Source organism: Phragmites australis, chromosome 9 (assembly GCF_958298935.1).
Source record: "Phragmites australis chromosome 9, lpPhrAust1.1, whole genome shotgun sequence".
Taxonomy (NCBI): Eukaryota; Viridiplantae; Streptophyta; class Magnoliopsida; order Poales; family Poaceae; genus Phragmites; species Phragmites australis.
The window spans coordinates 23598337-23615055 of NC_084929.1; the positions used below are offsets into that span (position 1 = coordinate 23598337).

The 16719-nt window shown below is 41.0% G+C and overlaps 2 protein-coding genes across 3 annotated transcripts; one reads left to right on the plus strand and one right to left on the minus strand.

The window, feature by feature from the left end:
* Positions 1-7359: 7359 nt before the first annotated feature.
* Positions 7360-7925, minus strand: LOC133928078 (uncharacterized). Its single transcript, XM_062374359.1, has 2 exons — positions 7734-7925; positions 7360-7692 (listed from the first exon to the last, which is right to left on the minus strand). The coding sequence occupies exons 1-2, from the start codon at positions 7923-7925 to the stop codon at positions 7360-7362; spliced, it is 525 nt and encodes a 174-aa protein (XP_062230343.1).
* Positions 7926-9561: 1636 nt separating this feature from the next.
* On the plus strand, positions 9562-13087 carry LOC133928841 (endo-1,3;1,4-beta-D-glucanase-like). 2 transcript variants are annotated; one of them, XM_062375338.1, is made up of 7 exons: positions 9586-9832; positions 9936-9957; positions 10670-10793; positions 11709-11799; positions 11924-12013; positions 12109-12209; positions 12782-13087. In XM_062375338.1, exons 1-7 carry the CDS (start codon positions 9682-9684, stop codon positions 12920-12922), a joined length of 720 nt encoding a protein of 239 aa, XP_062231322.1. In that variant the 5' UTR covers positions 9586-9681; the 3' UTR covers positions 12923-13087. The 2 variants fall into 2 exon arrangements, with proteins under 2 accessions (XP_062231323.1, XP_062231322.1); XM_062375339.1 differs by lacking the exon at positions 11924-12013 and having other exon boundaries at positions 9562-9832.
* Positions 13088-16719: the final 3632 nt, after the last annotated feature.

The following is a 16719-nucleotide window of genomic DNA, read 5'->3' on the forward strand; positions in this document are numbered from 1 at the left end:
AATTGGTATCAGAGCCTTAATACTTTCTAATTGATCTTAATCGGTAATTAGAAATATGACTTCAGATAGGTATTCCACAAAACCTTGTGTTTTCGATGGAGTTGATTTTCAGTTCTGAAAGGCGAAGATGGAGGCCTACATTCAAGCACAGTGCTTTGCAATTTGGGAAAAGGTCTACAAGCCATATGTGGTCCCTGAGAATATTGAAGTGACAGCACAAAACATGTCTCATGTCGAGGCGAACAGCAAGGCAAGGAACCTGATCATTCAAGACTTGGCAAGGAGCGACTTCGATCGAGTAATACATTTCAAATCAACGTACGAGGTATAGAAATCACTCTGTGATTATCATGAAGGTTCAACTACTATTAAAGAGGTACGTCAAGATTTATTTAAGAAAGATTACATGCATTTTGAGATGAAGCCTGGTGAGTCACTATATGATTTTTTTGCTCGGTTTAATAAAATTCTTAGTAATTTATGTACTGTTATTATTACATATACTAATGCTGAGAATTCACGTCAATTACTAGGAGCTTTAGATATGTCAGTGTTGGAGGTGAAAGTTACATCTATTAGAGAATCTACTGTCATAAGTTCACTTACATTAGATGTACTTTATTCTAAATTGAAAACTCATGAGCTAGATATTTTTTCTAGGAAGAACGTTAATAAATCAATTGCTTTGGTCTCTCAACCCAGCATGTCTCATATTGAATCGTCTTCATCAAGTTTTTCATTATCTTCTATATCTTCACTAACCGATGATCAGCTTGAGTTGATTCCTGAAGAAGATTTAGCACTACTTTCTACTCGGTTCTCTAAAGCATTGCAGAATGTGCGTATGAGGAAGAGAGGAAGTGGAGGTCCTCAAAGATGCTATGAATGTGGTGATCTGAACCACATTCGTTCCAATTGTCCTGAGCTTGTAGATAAAGCATCAAAAGAGGAGAAGAAGAAAAAGAAGCGATCGTTCAACGACAAGAAGAAAAAGAGATTTCTCAACTGCAAGGTTGTGCATCGAGTTCTTTCAGCGCTCGAACAAGTCAACTTGAGTGACGTTGATTTAGAGAGCAGCGAGGATGACACAATAACTAAGAGCAAGACATTGCGTGATTTGACTGGATTGTGTCTCATGGCAAGCAACAAAGAAAGCTCAACCGAGGATGAACTTGACAGTGACGGTAATGAGGTATTACCTACTTATGATGATCTATCTAATACTGTTGTTCGTCTTGGTATACTCTTAGAGAAACGTAACAAGAAAATTAAGAAAGATGATGTTTTAATTGAATCACTTAATTCTGAAATTACAAGACTTAAGACTTTAATTCCTGATGATGATGCTTGCAAGTCATGTGACTTAAATTATTCTGAGCTCACTTCTCTTAGAGATGTTCATGCTTCTACTCTTGAGAAACTTAGAGAAGAAACTGAGAAAAATGAGAAACTTGTTGTGTTGAATTGCAAACATGTTAAAAATGCAAGTTATTCAACGTTTGATTTGCATAATTCAATTTCCTGTTCTAATTGCTCAATTCTTGAATTGAAGTTGCATGATGCTAATACCAGAGTTTCTCAAATAGCTAATGACATGATTACTCATGAGGTTCTTTCATGCTCTAACTGTCCTAAATAAAAGAAACCCATGAGTGTTACTTGTGATAAGTGCCTAGCTATTTCTAAACAGGTTGATTACTTGAAAGGAACTTTAGAACATTTTTCTAAGGGAAAGAAAAATTTGAACCTGATTTTAGATTCATCTAAGTCAAGTACATGTAAACAAGGTTTAGGTTTTGATCCTTATGCTCGTTCTAAGATAGATGCACCCACTATTGTTAGAGCTCTTGGCTGTGGTAAATTTGAAACTCTTGCTGAATCTGAACCTAAGAAGGTTGTTTTTAAGTCTGCTGGATTTTTATCCTCTACAATGAATACAAATGTTGCTTCTTCTTCAAAATCCATATATCGGGTTTAGTATACTTGCACTCATTGTGGTAGAGATGGACATTTAGTAGATTTTTGCTTTAGACTAGCTAAACAACAAAATAAAGAAAAGTCTAAGGCTAGGTCTAATTTGAGAAAGGCCTGTTTTATCCCTCATGAGGTTGTGGCACCTTATTTTGTGCCTCAGGTGAAACAGTCATCACCTTTTACTACTCATGTAACTCGAGTTGAACCTACTCGAACTTCTCGAGTTGAGATTACTCGAGCTGGTAGTGCTTCTCGAGTTGAACTCACTCGAGCTTCCCAAGTTAAGTCTACTCGGGCTACTCGTGTTTTGCCTACTCATGTTGTTGGTCGAGTGACTCAGTACTGGATTCCTAAAAGCTTTATTACTAACCCCAGTACTGAGGCCTTGACATCTTCTATTTCCTTGTAAGCTTCTCGAGCGAGGAAGGAGAACATTTGGCTAGTCAATTCCGGATGCTCACGCCACATGTTTGATGATAAAAAATCGTTCTCCTCCCTTGTACGTGCATCTCGTACTGAAAGTGTTAGTTTTGGAGATGCTTCCTCTACCTCAGTTGTTGCATAAGGTACAATGAAGGTAAATGACGAGTTTATGTTCAAGGATGTTGCTTTAGTCGAGAACTTGAAATTTAACTTACTTTCTGTCTCACAAATGATTGATGAAGATCTTGAGGTGCGATTTAAGAATAATGAATGTAAAGTATTAGATGTTTCTGGTGATCTGGTTTTTAGAATCTCACGTTTTGGAAGAGTTTTTAAGGCTGATTTTGATGCATCACATTCTTCTAAGCTTAGATGTCTTGTTGCTAATGTTTCTAAAGATTTATTCTTTTGGCATCGTAGACTTGGTCATGTTGGTATAGATCATCTCACTCGAGTTAGTGGTTTAGATCTTATTCGTGGCTTGCCTAAGCTTAAGGGTGATAGCGAGTTAGTTTGCTCTTCTTGTAGATATGGTAAAATACATTCAGGTTCACATCCACCTATTACTATGATTATGACAAATGCACTGGTCAACTTTTACACCTTGATACTGTTGGTCCTTCTAGAGTACAATCTTTTGGAGGTAAATGGTATGGGCTTGTTATTGTTGATGACTACTCTAGAGATTCTTGGGTTTACTTTATGACATCTAAGGATGAAGCTTTTGGTTATTTTAGAAGTTTAGTTCTTAGATTGTCTGTTGATCTCCCAGGATCTTTGAGAGCGATTAGAAGTGATAATGGAACAGAATTTAAGAATTCTTATTTTGATCACTTTTTGTGTTGAGAAAGGTATGGAACATCAATTTTCATCACGTAGAATTCCTCAACAAAATGGTGTAGTTGAAAGGAAGAATAGAACCCTGGTCGAGATGGCTAGAACCATGTTAGATAAATTTTCTACTCTTAGAAAATTTTGGGCTGAAGCTATATCTACTGCTTGTTATGTTTCAAACCGTGTTTTCTTGAGATCTAAATTGGGTAAAACTTCATATAAGCTGCGGTTTGGACATAGGCCTAGTGTATCTCACTTTATAGTTTTTGGCTGCAAGTGCTTTGTGATGAAATCTGGAAATTTGGATAAGTTTGAGTCCAGATCAACAGATGGTATTTTTCTTGGATATCCTGCTCATACCCGTGGCTATCGAGTGCTTGTTTTAGAGACTAACAAAATTGTTGAAACCTGTGGGGTTACTTTTGATGAGACTAGTCTTAGAACTAGATCAAGTGATGCAGGTACAGGTACACAAATTCAGGAGGAGTTCGAGAGTATTTTTGTGGATGATGATGAGGTCGATGAGGATGAGGTTTTAATTTCAATGATACAATCAGCTGTAGATCCTTTGACACCTTCGATCACTTCAGCTACAGTTGGACATCCTCTAGCTACTACATCATATGTGCGTATTGAAGGAGAAGAAGAGATTGCTTCTCGAGTGACAACTCCTTTGCACATTCAGCGGAGTCATCCACCTGATCAGACGATTAGAGATTTGCATGAGCGAGTCACACGGTCCAGGTTTATTGATTCTAATTCTCATGCTCATTCAGCTTTTGTTGCTTCTTTTGAACATAAAGATGTTTCACATGCATTAACTGACGAATCTTGGATCAATACCATGCATGAGGAACTTGAAAATTTTGAACGCAACAAAGTATGGAAGCTTGTCGCACTTCTTCCAAGTCATACATTTATCGATACTAAATGGATTTTCAAAAATAAACAAAGTGAGGGTGGTGTTGTTGTTGTTAGAAACAAAACTAGACTTGTAGCTCAAGGTTTTACACAGGTAGAAGGGCTAGATTTTGAGGAAATTTTTGCTCTGGTTGCTAGACTAGAAGCCATTAGAATTCTTTTAGCTTTTGTTGCATCTAAAGGATTTAGATTATATTAAATGGATGTCAAAAGTGCTTTTCTGAATGGCTACATAAATGAAGAGATTTATGTTAAGAAAGCACCTGGTTTTAAAAATCCTAAATATCCAGATTATGTATACAAGTTATCAAAAGCTTTGTATGGTTTAAAACAAGCCTCTAGAGCGTGGTATGATAGGCTTAAAACCTTCTTGCTTGAAAATAGTTTTGAAATAGGAAAGGTAGACAAGATGTTGTTTGTGCTCAAGCATGGTAATGATCAACTATTTGTTCAGATTTATATAGATGATATCAACTTTGGTTGTTCTTCTTATGCTTTGGTGTCCCAGTTTTCAGAAATGATGAGCAGGGAATTTGAGATGAGTATGATGGGTGAACTAACGTACTTTTTGGGACTTCAAGTCAAACAAACCAAAGAAGGTACTTTTATTCATCAAAGTAAGTATACATGAGACCTGCTACGACGTTTTGAGATGGAAAATAGCAAGCTGATCATGACACCTATTGGAGCAACAATGACACTTGATCTTGATAAAGATGGTGAGCCAGTTGATCAAAAAGAATATAGAAGAATGATTGGATCACTTTTGTATCTCACCACTTCAAGGCCAGACATACAATTTGTGGTATGCTTGTGTGCACGATTTCAAGCTTCCCCACATGCTTCACATCGACAAGCTATCAAACGGATTCTAAGATATCTTCATGGAACTCAAGATTTTGGCATTTGGCTTTCTGCTTCTTCATCTATTAGCTTAAGAGCTTTTTCTGATGTTGAATTTGGAGGTTGTAGAATTGATAGAAAAAGTACATCTGGTACATGTCATTTCTTGGGTAATTCTCTTGTTGCATGGTCATCTAGGAAACAGTCCTCTGTTGTACAATCTACTGCTGAATCTAAATATGTAGATGCTGCTAGTTGTTGTTCACAAACTCTTTGATAGTTGCTACACTTAAAGATTATAGGGTTAATTTAGAGAGTGTTCTACTTTTCTGTGATAATACTAGTGTTATAAGTATTGCTAAAAATCCTGTGCAACATTCTCGGACTAAACACATTAATATCAGATTTCATTTTCTTAGAGACAATGTTGAAAAAGTAAAACATTGTATTTCTCCGTGTGAATACTGAACACCAATTGGCAGATATTTTCACAAAACCTTTGGATTCTTCTCGGTTTACTTTTCTTCGGGGAGAATTTTGTGTTATTCATCCTATGGGATTGTTTTGAGGGGGAGTTCTTATATCTTGGAACTTGTCAAAGTTTATAAAAATAAGAAAATAATGAAATATGATGAGCATCATATTTGATACATATATGACTTTTGTGCTTATGCTACATAGGAGTTTTTGCACTTTCATATCTATATGTGTAACTGTGTAGTTTTTGTCATAACTTTTTAAATCAAATGACAATTTGAGTTAAATCTTATCATGGTTAAACTCTCTTGATTATTTTGATCTTTGATAAAAATGCTATGTGTAAAAGAATCAAAGAAATGAAAAAGTGCTGAATAATAGTTGATAGATAAAAGATTAAGGAAGTATGCATTGTTGCACTTCTTTTCGAGACTGCTTATCATTGCACTTTGATACGAACTTGGAAGAAGTCGTGTATGACCATAATCATTGTCTTAAGCTTCTGATTGTCTTTTTGACATAGGCTTGGTATGGTTGGATAGAATAAGGCTGATGGTACATATAATTCCTTGCAAAAGAATATGAGAAGTTCTTGACATCAAAATTGGCATCTTGTTATATGTCTTTTTAATCAAAACAATGATATACTTTTGATATTCATATTTTTGATAGCATATAAATTGAGGATTCGAGTGATTGAGATTGGGAGACCATGCCTTGCAAATAAATCATTAATTATACTTAATAAGTTCTGCTCACACTATATTTTTACATGTGTAGACAGGTTGGTGCAAGTATTCTTGATAGTGTAGCTTGGTCGAGTATTTGTTATACATGTGGATGATTTCTGATGCTCACTGAAATGATTGAAATAACAAGACTTGTTTCTCTCTTTTGAATTTTTGATGAAATCATTGCCAAAGGGAGAGAGAAGTTGCCCATTTGGGAGATGGAGTCTTTTTACTCTTGTTTTTCTCAAAGGGAGATTTTTTTTCAAAGGATTTTTGTTGATCTTTTGAGTTGGTTACGTATATGCATGTATGAATGGGAGATATGCATGCATAATTACATAAGAGTTGTTGGCTAATTAGCTTAATTAGCGGAAGTTATTTTTGTCCTCTTGTGATTAGAGAAGGATAGAGACCAGATTGAATACGACAGAGAGTTGTAGTTCGATTTGGTCATGTTTGTGCGTGTGGCTACCTTATAAATAGAGAGGTCTATTGTATTGGGTAAACAACAGAGCGCAGAACAGGGCAACAGAGAGATAGAGAAACTTGAGAGAGAGCTGTTTTGGGATTTCGTGGAAATCCTTGTTGGATGCTTTAGAGAGGCATCTTGTAAACTCATCTATACAATGAAAATCAAGTTTTGTAAGTTGATGAGTTGCTGATTCGGAATTTTCTCTATGTTCTATATTCTGCATGCTCGGTTTTGGATTTTAGTTAATTTCATGTGTCTATGAAGTTTTATCTTGGTTTGATCCATCCAAAACCTTAATAGAATATCTAGTGTTTGATTTGAGAAAATTTCGAGCGGATTTGGTTTGTTCTTGAGTAGTTTTTTGTTAACTCGACTAGGTTTTGATCTACTCGATTTTTGTTGACACAGTCTGCTTCGACCAGGAATAACTTTTGATTCACATATCTAATTTACTCGATACTTGTTGGGTTAGTTTCGTATTTGAATCTAGTTTCTGCTAACCAAATTTGAGAGCAATCCGTGCAGCAGATCTTTCTATACATTGTGTTCACTAGAGCTTGTGCAATCTATTTTGAGTGGAATACCGAGTTTAAATCGAGTTTCAATTTGGGTGCGTTAATCTTTGAATTTGGTTTCTGCAATAATTCACCCCCTTCTGATTGGGTATTTTGCGCATATTTGATCCTAGAAGATGTGTGTGGTTGCGTTGGAGAAACGCGGACTGAGGCCACACAATGTATTGAGGACGAGGGTGGAGTCGCTGACTAGGTGGCCGACATCACAGAGGGTGTCGACGAGTGTTTTCATCTTCTGGAAGTAGTCCGTGATGGACACGGTGCCCTGCACCATTGAGTGGAACTCGCTGTTGAGGTAGATGGCACAAGCCTCCATGTTGTCACGGAATTGGGACTCCAGGCACGTCCACAGGTCACGTGTCAGCTTGTTGGGCTCCATGACGGCGGCGAGGAGATCGGTGGCAATAGAGCCGTACATCCAGGACTTGACGGTGTAATCGTCCTGCACCTAGTTCGAATCTCCCGCCGTTGGTGGTTCAGAACATGGGGAAGCGGCTTGAACTTGCCATAGAGCGTGAGGAAGAAAGTGCTCCCCATGGTGTAGTTTGAATCCTGCATGTTGAGGACGAGGGGAAGATGAGCAGCAGCGGTGAGCGCCAAACTCTGTACTACAGGGGCGATGGCAGTAGAGAGGGCGCCGTTGGTGGTGTTGTCCAGCGCTAGGGTGGAGGCCATGGCGCCAGAGAGAGGGTCTAGGCAGCAGTATAGTAGATTGGATCGTGCTATCCTGATACCATGTAACAGGATACGAAAGGAGGATGTTTAGACGGAAGCACCACACGGCATAAAACCTGGGTGATCTCATATATATAGCCGGCAAGGGCTTATACAAGGTAACAAACCAATCATAAGGATTGGGATTACAACAAACTGGAAACAAATCCAGTGGTTAGCAAAAAATAGAATATTACTTTCTATATACCGAAGAGGCTATTGCTAATAGCAATGATGGTTGGTTAACAGTTTGCAAGGTTTCACCTTCACAGTCCTTGGGCAGTGGCAGCTGCACGTACCTTTGTTTTGACGTCAAATTGACATAAAGATCCAAGAAATATGTCGTAATGAGCCTAAAAATAACATACAGTGATAATCCACCCCATACTGCTCTTATATCACCCTATGGTGTTTCAGTATTAATTGTTACTACAGGAGACCAACGTGCCGCTTGACATTGTCATTGTCCTCAGCATCCGTTGGTGCAAGGTTGAATCGCCTTACCATGATGTTGATCCTCCTCCTTGACTGGATTTTGGTCCCACTTCTTTACACGCTTAAGCATGGAGGATCCAGATCCAAGCATCCTAGGTATGACCCTCCTCTTTGCTCATAACTTTGAGTGGCTCTCCGTCGACCATAGCACCTTACAACGGTTCAACCTACAAATGGAGGCTACATTCACGGTGCCGGTTAGGGTAAACAGAGGCCTTCCTCTTCAACAAGGTAGTGGCTGCCAGGTGGATCTCAGACCTACGCTGCCCACATGCCGTTCATGGCGCTGGAGGGGATCAATTGGTTATCTTCGCCGGCGCGTGCGGCAACAAAGAACCCTAGGACCTTTACTGTAATTTCCTCGTATGTGTTTTGTGTGGTATTGTACGGTCTATTTTACACTTCTGTATCTTTTTTAGAAATTTTTTTGTACCATTCAATCTCCAGTAGAGCTCTATGCACATGGGCCATTTCGATCAAGAATGGAAGAAAGAAAAAAAGCACAGACCTAATCCCTTCCAGTCGAATTAGCTCCCACTGCAAGATTTCAGCATTCATCGACTTGATCACGGCGCATCCATACCATTAGGCTGCTCTCCGGTCTTAGTTGCAAAAGTAGCAACAGAAGTATCTCTATTTTATAAAATATAAGTTGGTTCTAGTATCATTTCTTTCTCTATTCTTTTTTCATCTAATAAAAACTTCTAAAATTAAAATAATTATTTATTTTTACCATTCACTCTCATACTCGAGTTTTCCAATCTCATTTTACTAATAGAAATAAATAAATTAATTAAGAGTGAAATTAACGGATAATCTTCTCTTTATTTTTCGAATTCATCTAAAATTAAATTATAGCACCGCTCCCGATATATTCGTTGAACCATACTCATAACTCATTTATATCTCCGTACTAGTTTTTTTTCCGTTGCAAGGACACGACACTAGACAAGTATGAACGACCAAACCCGGCACTGTCTAGAATTGCATCAGCACTGAGATCACAGCACCCATACCACCTTTTTCTACAAAAATTCTGTGTTGAATCTCGTCTGCACTCGCCGTCCGCTTCACTCGATGCCATTTCTTCTTGGACCTGGAAGTAAAGCGCTTCCCAGTCCAAAATCTCTATATATATCGTTCCGAGACAGCAGCCAACAGGCGACACCAGAAGAGGCAAACAAAGAGTAATAAAAAAAAAAAAAAAAAAACGAAGGAAGTAATGGCGAGCTCGCACTGCTGGGAGAACCCGCCAGAGCTGAATCCGGCCGGCGGAGGGGGTGAGGTCGTCGAGGACTTCGGCGGGCTGAAGACGTACGTCGCCGGCTCGGCGGAGTCCAAGGCCGCCGTCATCCTCGTCTCCGACGTCTTCGGTAATTGCCTGAATTAAGCTGCAAGGATCAAATCTTGTACTTTTTCAAGATTCACCTATTAGAATCTGGAGGTGACCAAAAAACCGTTCCCCTTTTTTTACAGGGTTCGAAGCGCCAAACCTGAGGTACCCTATGATTGGCTATTTGGCTTAGTTGCGTTATCCATGCTTTATAGTCTCTACAATTTCAAGAAAAAAGACGCCTGTACCGAGTGAGATTAGCAATTCTGGGTCGGTGGAGCCCCTTTTATTTTCACTGAAATAGGAACGGCGGAACCCTTGGATTTGTAACTTGCAGCACCATCACCATGTAGTTGCTTGCTTGATTTAGAGTTGTAGTTCATCAGGAGCTCTGAAAACGTGTCTCCGTCCATGTCCTATGCTAATTTATGCCTGATTCTGTACGTGGTGTAGCAATTTCTGCAGACTGATAAGGATGAAAAGGCTGCCTTTAGGATTAGTTTTCCTACTTACGGTAAATAGTCCTATTCTAAAAATTTTAGGATGTATGTTGCGGACATCTTTTTTGTTAGCTTCATTCAACCGTCACCTGCTGGCACAATATTTTGCTATTGCTAATTCATAATTCTAGCCTTATAGGATGTGTCGTAGACAATGAAAAATGTGCTTGTAAAGTGCATAAAAGAGAAAAGCTTGGTATTTCTCACCTTCCAAGTCTGGGCTGGGTGTTTCTGTTGACCATCCGGCGCTAATTGGTTCGCTCTACTTAGGGTTTAGAATTTGGCCAAGGGTTTGAAGTGCAATAGTTTGCAACTACTTACTAGTGCTATCATTCAGTAATGTGTTGACACTGATGCTATAATTTTATCTCATGAAGGAAGATAGCAGACAAAGTTGCTTCGTCTGGTTACTTAGTTGTAGTGCCAGATTTCCTGCATGGGGATCCAAAAGACCCCAACAAACCCAGCAATCGTGAAATGTGGTTACAGTCACACACTCCGGTTTGTTCTCTTCTGAACCTTTCCCTCTACCTTTGATTACAGGAACCAGGACACCTTGTTTCAATGAAAATGATTCTGTGGAAATTATCCAACATCTATGACATTCTTAGCCTAAGAATTTTGCAACATGTTTAGAAAGTCTCTGAGAAATTAAGCCGTAGTGTCTTGTTGCATTGGAATCTTCATTCTAGTTTTGTCTTTCTAAAGTTTATACTTCCGATTGTTCATTTTTGAGGAGCATTGTGTAGACAAGGAGTAGATCATCTATTTCGTAAGAAATATGTAAGATGTCTATTCACTTCCTCTCTAGTCATATATCTTGGTCCTACAGTCTCCGTAAAAATCACAGCAAAAACCCTTCTGGTATGAGCCTCACGAATGCTGTCAATTTGAAAGGAGCATTTTATCGATAACTGCATAAGATGACTTCCTCAGATCTCATAGCTTTGGCGTTTCTGTTCAATATTTATCCCTCTAATTTCATTCAAAAGGGTATTGTTGATGTCGCTCTGGCCAGTCCGATACTTACAATAACGTGTTGAGGATTCTTCTTCAAATTTAATGATTGACCAACTCTTCTTTTTTTTTTTTCCTTTTTTGACTAGTAGCATATCCAGGTTATTTTGAAGAAACGTATTGTTTCTTGAGGTAGCACTCACCATTGACTTGAATACCTTCTTCCAGAGATATACTTTATACTAGGGTTTATAGGTGAACATTGATAAATGTTCGTATTCGGTTACAGTTGCTCTGAATGCCATCAAACCTTACTTCTGTATTTGTGCTGTGGGTGCCCTCAAGTTACATTCCCCTTTTGAGTCTCAAAAAAACAAGTTACATTTCCCTGAAATAAGCACGTGCCCACTTGTTTCGTTTTTGTTTCTGATTTTATACTAAGCACCAACATTGTTTCAGAAAAAGGCATGTGAAGAGGCAAAACCAGTAATTGCTGCTCTAAAGGAGAAGGGAGTATCGACCATCGGGGCTGCAGGTTATTGCTGGGGCGGTAAGTATATGGAGTTTTATTTTTTGAACTAGGAACTTGAAAACTAACATTTCATGCATTAATATTTTACCTTTTCTCATTCTTTTATGAAACCACATGCACTGAAAAATTTACCACTTTTCAGCAAAGGTTGTTGTGGAGCTAGGTAAAGTTCATGAGATCCAAGCTGCTGTATTATTACACCCTTCTTTACTTACTGTTGATGACATGAAAGGTTAAATTATTTTGCTTGAGTTTTTCTCCTGACACACTAAAATTCTTCTACTGCAACTGAAATGCTTACTCTGTGATATGCTATCTAATTCTCAGAGGTCAAATGCCCCATTTCTATGCTTGGTGCTGAAAATGACAAATCAACCCCGCCTGAATTGTTAAAACAGTTCGAGCAAGTTCTTTCAGATAACTCTGCGGTAAGTTCTTGTATCTTTAAACATTTGATCTTTAAGATAGAACGTTCAGGTTAGTATAGAGTGTCCAGAATCCATCAATAGTCCAATATTGGACTAAATCGTTAAATGTACTGTTCCTTGAGTGCTAATTTTTTTGGCTTTTTTGTGGTATACTTTTTGTTATTTATCAGCATTCAAGCTGGGGCATGTTCCAAAGTAAACAATGTAACTGTGTGTTCAACCAGATTGTATAGCCCGCACAGCCATTTGGTATAGTTTAAGTATACTATAGAGACTTTTAATTTTGTGAAACCTACCAAAGTGATCAGATCTGCTTTTAGTTTTTATTTCTTGATCAAGCCCTTCGGTTCTAGAGTTCAGAAAATCTGCCTAATTGGATCACCATGTTTTATGTGAACATTTCAGTTCAGCTTATTAAACCTTTCGCAGAGCCTCAGTTCTGCAATGTTTTTCCCTTTCATAAACCACAGGATTATCTGAGCTTAAATAGGAAGCAACAATCAGGTTTACGCCCTTTGATCCCTACCAATCTTACCAAGTTTGCACTGCAATGTTTTCCTTTTGCACTGCAGATCGATCACTTTGTCAAGATTTTCCCCGGGGTAGCTCATGGATGGGCTGTGAGATACAGCGACAATGATGCGGCTGCCGTCAAGAGTGCCGAGGAAGCCCTGCGAGACATGACCGGCTGGTTTGATAAATACCTGAAGTGAAGTGAAATATGAACTAGCCGCTCTGCATGTAATAAGCTCCTGACGATGCTCGTTGCTCAGCCATACCGTGTTTCGCGTTTCTCTACTTGTGTTTGGTGTTTCTACTTGAAGAGTAGAATATTTAGACTCAAACCACTTATGAATCCTCAGCATTCTGAACTGGAATTTTTATGTGCCGTGTTGATTATTTATTTACTTATACTAAAATGAAGTCGGTTTGCATCCTTAGAGCACCTCCAGCCAAATTGCTGAGTCGCTCAGCATCGCCAAATGTAGCGATTCGGCCCTAAAAAGGGCTCTAGCTGGCTCCCTATCCCCTCGCCATTTTCGTTGGCTTGCCATCTCCTTCCCTTCGCTCGCCAAATCGAATGAGGAGGGGAGGAGTCAGCTAGAGATGGCGTAGGCGGAGGAGGTGGTGGGGGCTTACGGAGCTTAGATGAGGAGAGTGCGATGGTGTGGCCGTCCCTGCCTAAAGTAGAGGCAGAGGCGAGGAGACAGAGGAGGGGAAGGTGGTGATGGAGGAGGGGGAAGGGGTGGGAGGGTGGAGAGCGAGGAAGGTGACGGGGGCTTGCGGAGCTTAGGTGAAGGAGTAGTTAGTTGATTAATTTGAATTAGAATGGATCAATGGATACCCATTGAACGATCCATGCCCATCCGTATCAACAACCATTGCATTTCATTGATTCAAGAAGTGTTAAGATGCACATGGACACCGTTGAAGAGCATACAAATCTCTGTAAGGCTCCGTTTGGATCTCTGAATTGGCATGAATGAATTGAATTGTGCCTCAAATTAATACCCAAGTAGAAATGGAATTGAACTGCAATTCAATTCTTTTATTTGGTTAGTGAGGAAATTGTTGAAATTGAAATGAGAACACTCAGGCGTTGTTGCCTCCTCTCGCGTCGCCTTCTCCCTGCTGCCGTCGCCTGCGTCTGCATCGCCTCCACCCTGGTGCAGCAGCAGGGAGGAGGCGGCAGTGCCGGTGTAGCAGTAGGGAGGCGGTGGCGTGGGCGGAGGAGGCAACACAGGTTCGGCAGCAGGGAGGAGGCGGAGGTGGTGATGCCTATGCGGCAGCAGGGAGGTGATGGCACGGGCAGAGGAGGCGATGTCGGTTTGGTAGCAGGGAGGAGGCGGCGCGGGCGGAGGTAGCGACGCCGATGCGGCAGTAGGGAGGTGGCAGCACGGGCGGAAGAGGTGACACTGGTCCCAACGAGACCGAGAAACAGGGTCGTGGGGTCCTGCAGTGGTCGGCGGCAGAGTCTGACAGTGGTTGACGGCGGAGTTGAATGGGAGCTCACAAACTCGTCGATTCCATTGCGTTGGGTTCCAAATCAAATGGGTAAAGGTCCGATTTGAGAAGGTCCCCTTGTAGTTGTTTTCCAATTCAGCTAGAAATGAGTTCTGATTCTGATTTCGATTCCCAGTGCAACCAAATGGCAGAATTAAATCTATCCAATTCCAATTCCTAATTTGGGGGACCAATTTTGGGATCCAAACAGGACCTAAAAGGAATCTCACCAATCTCCTTCCTTCTCACTGATTTGGATTCTACCATATTTAGTTTTTTTTCTTTTTGAGGCACCTTCTTCCTTTTGTTTCTCCTCCTATTTATTTTCATAAATCTAGTCATTCTAGATTAATTTTCTCATCTCTGTCAAGTAGACATGTGGCGGTAAAAGGCCCAATCTGATTTTGTCTCGGTCCTGCTGGCCAATATAAACTTAACAAGTTGGGCCTGAGCAAAAATCCAATGTTTGAAAAAAATACCAGCTCGGCTAAATGAGCTCTAGCTATATGGCTTAATGGTCCAATATTGGGCAAAAAGTATATAAAAATCCAAAAAGAATTCATGATTCTTATGCCAGGTGCAACTTGAGAATTGCTCATGTTCACCAATGTACCCATCAGAAAGTCTAACGTGCGGTGGGTCGCGCATGTAGCGGATCACGTGCCCCAGTGCAGGTGGGCCGACCCTTGGTTTTCCATGTGCATGTGGGTTAGTTGGTGGGCTCAAGGGAAGGATCACGTATGCGAGCAAGGGAGAGTTTTAGTATGGGACAGCGTGGGCTGAGGGGGAGGATCAGGTGTGCACGTGGGTTGAGTGGGTTTTGTACTGGTTCGTTCAATCACTTGATTTTTTTTTCATACGGTGTCTAATTGCATCATAGTGTTTTTTAATGAACATGTTATGGCATGAAACCACTACAGTAAAATCCTCTCAAGTTCCCATTGAATAGAGAATAGGAGGGTGAAGAAATGAAGGGAGAGAGTGCATAGTATTGAAGGATGCCTGAATCAGCCCTTCCTTGAGGCCTTTGGTCTTATTTATAGATGCACATGCCGATGTATTACAGAAACGACCCTTTTGGATATTACAGGAATGCTATTTGGGGCTTGCCCCATCGAGGGCATGGACGTAACTTCTGAGGGTGTTACAATAGGTATCTACAGTCGCGCCCCTAGTGGATAGTCCTACCCCTAGGGACATGCGACACGCTGTAGTGCATGTCCTAGATCTCTCGCGCGGTGACCCATGTTGTAACGTCTTGCGGGAGTTAATGCGGCTGGGATTCGCAACACATCCTCCGACTTTGACGAGGAGTCCTAATGGCGTATCTTTGCGTAGCTGTCTGGGGGAGGACGATGGTCCATGCCCCCCAACAATAGCCCCTTGCGGGTGAGGGTCCTAGCTTCCCAGGGTTGAACCCACGGAAAACATCCCTAGGTTTGGGCCTCATCATCTTCCTTTGGCCAGTGAAACTTGTAGAGGTTTTTAAAAAGGTGGCTACCTTGGGTGCCATGCATTGTGGTGTGAGTGGCATCAGACGCCAGTTGGCTGTGGCGACAAGACGTCGCCTCGTGCGGTGTTGACGCACGTAAGACACCCTTTTACACCCCTCAAACGATGGTAAATAAATGAGGTAATGATCAAACTTGTGCATTTATTTGGTGCTAACCCTCACTTTTTCATGAGTTTTGGTGCATCGACTTGTTTTGTAGAAAGTACTAAAAGGTGAATAAAATGGCTTCACGGAAGATTCGGCCAGCCGAACAACCTCAGCAAGGTCGGCCAAAGGTTTTTAGCCGATCGGCTGGCAAATCCTCGGCTGAACAACCAAACAACTCTGGCAGATTCGATAGGCATATTATAGTTGTTCGGCCATAGAAACTCATGGCCAAACAGTCGAGTGGACCCAAACAGATACCACAACCATTCGACTGGGGGGAACTAGCGGATGAATGGCGAGTCAACACAAAGGCTAGCTAGCCTCCATTTCCAGGCTACCCAAAGCCATCACCTCGGTCGACCAAGGGTAGGCCTCGACATCCTTGGTAACTTTAGCCAAGAAGGCGAACCAGCCCCTTTTGCTAGGATAGCTGAGGAGGAGCATGGCACAAGGGCTAACCAACCCTTTCTAGTCCTCCTAGCCCCTTCCTGCTACCATGACCTAGGGATTGGGTTGACCAGCCCCTTTGGCAAGGCTGCCCAGGCCCCCTTGCCAAGTTGGCCAGCTCCACAACCAAGGCTGCCTGGTCCATTGCTCCATCGCCTCTCAGCATTGCCACGAGACTTGGCTGCCCAAGCTTGTAGGAGAGGCCACCCATTCCCCAAATTTATGTGTGCCATGTCAAGGGAATAGAGGCTGCCCTATCCACCATCATATGAGATCACAGGCCAGTCGACCTACACATTAGGCTACCAGCCCCACTGCTAGGCCACCCGAGGCATCGCCTTAGGCTAATTGGTGTTGAGATCGGTCTAAGAAACTGACCAATCTCATCTATGTGCTGAG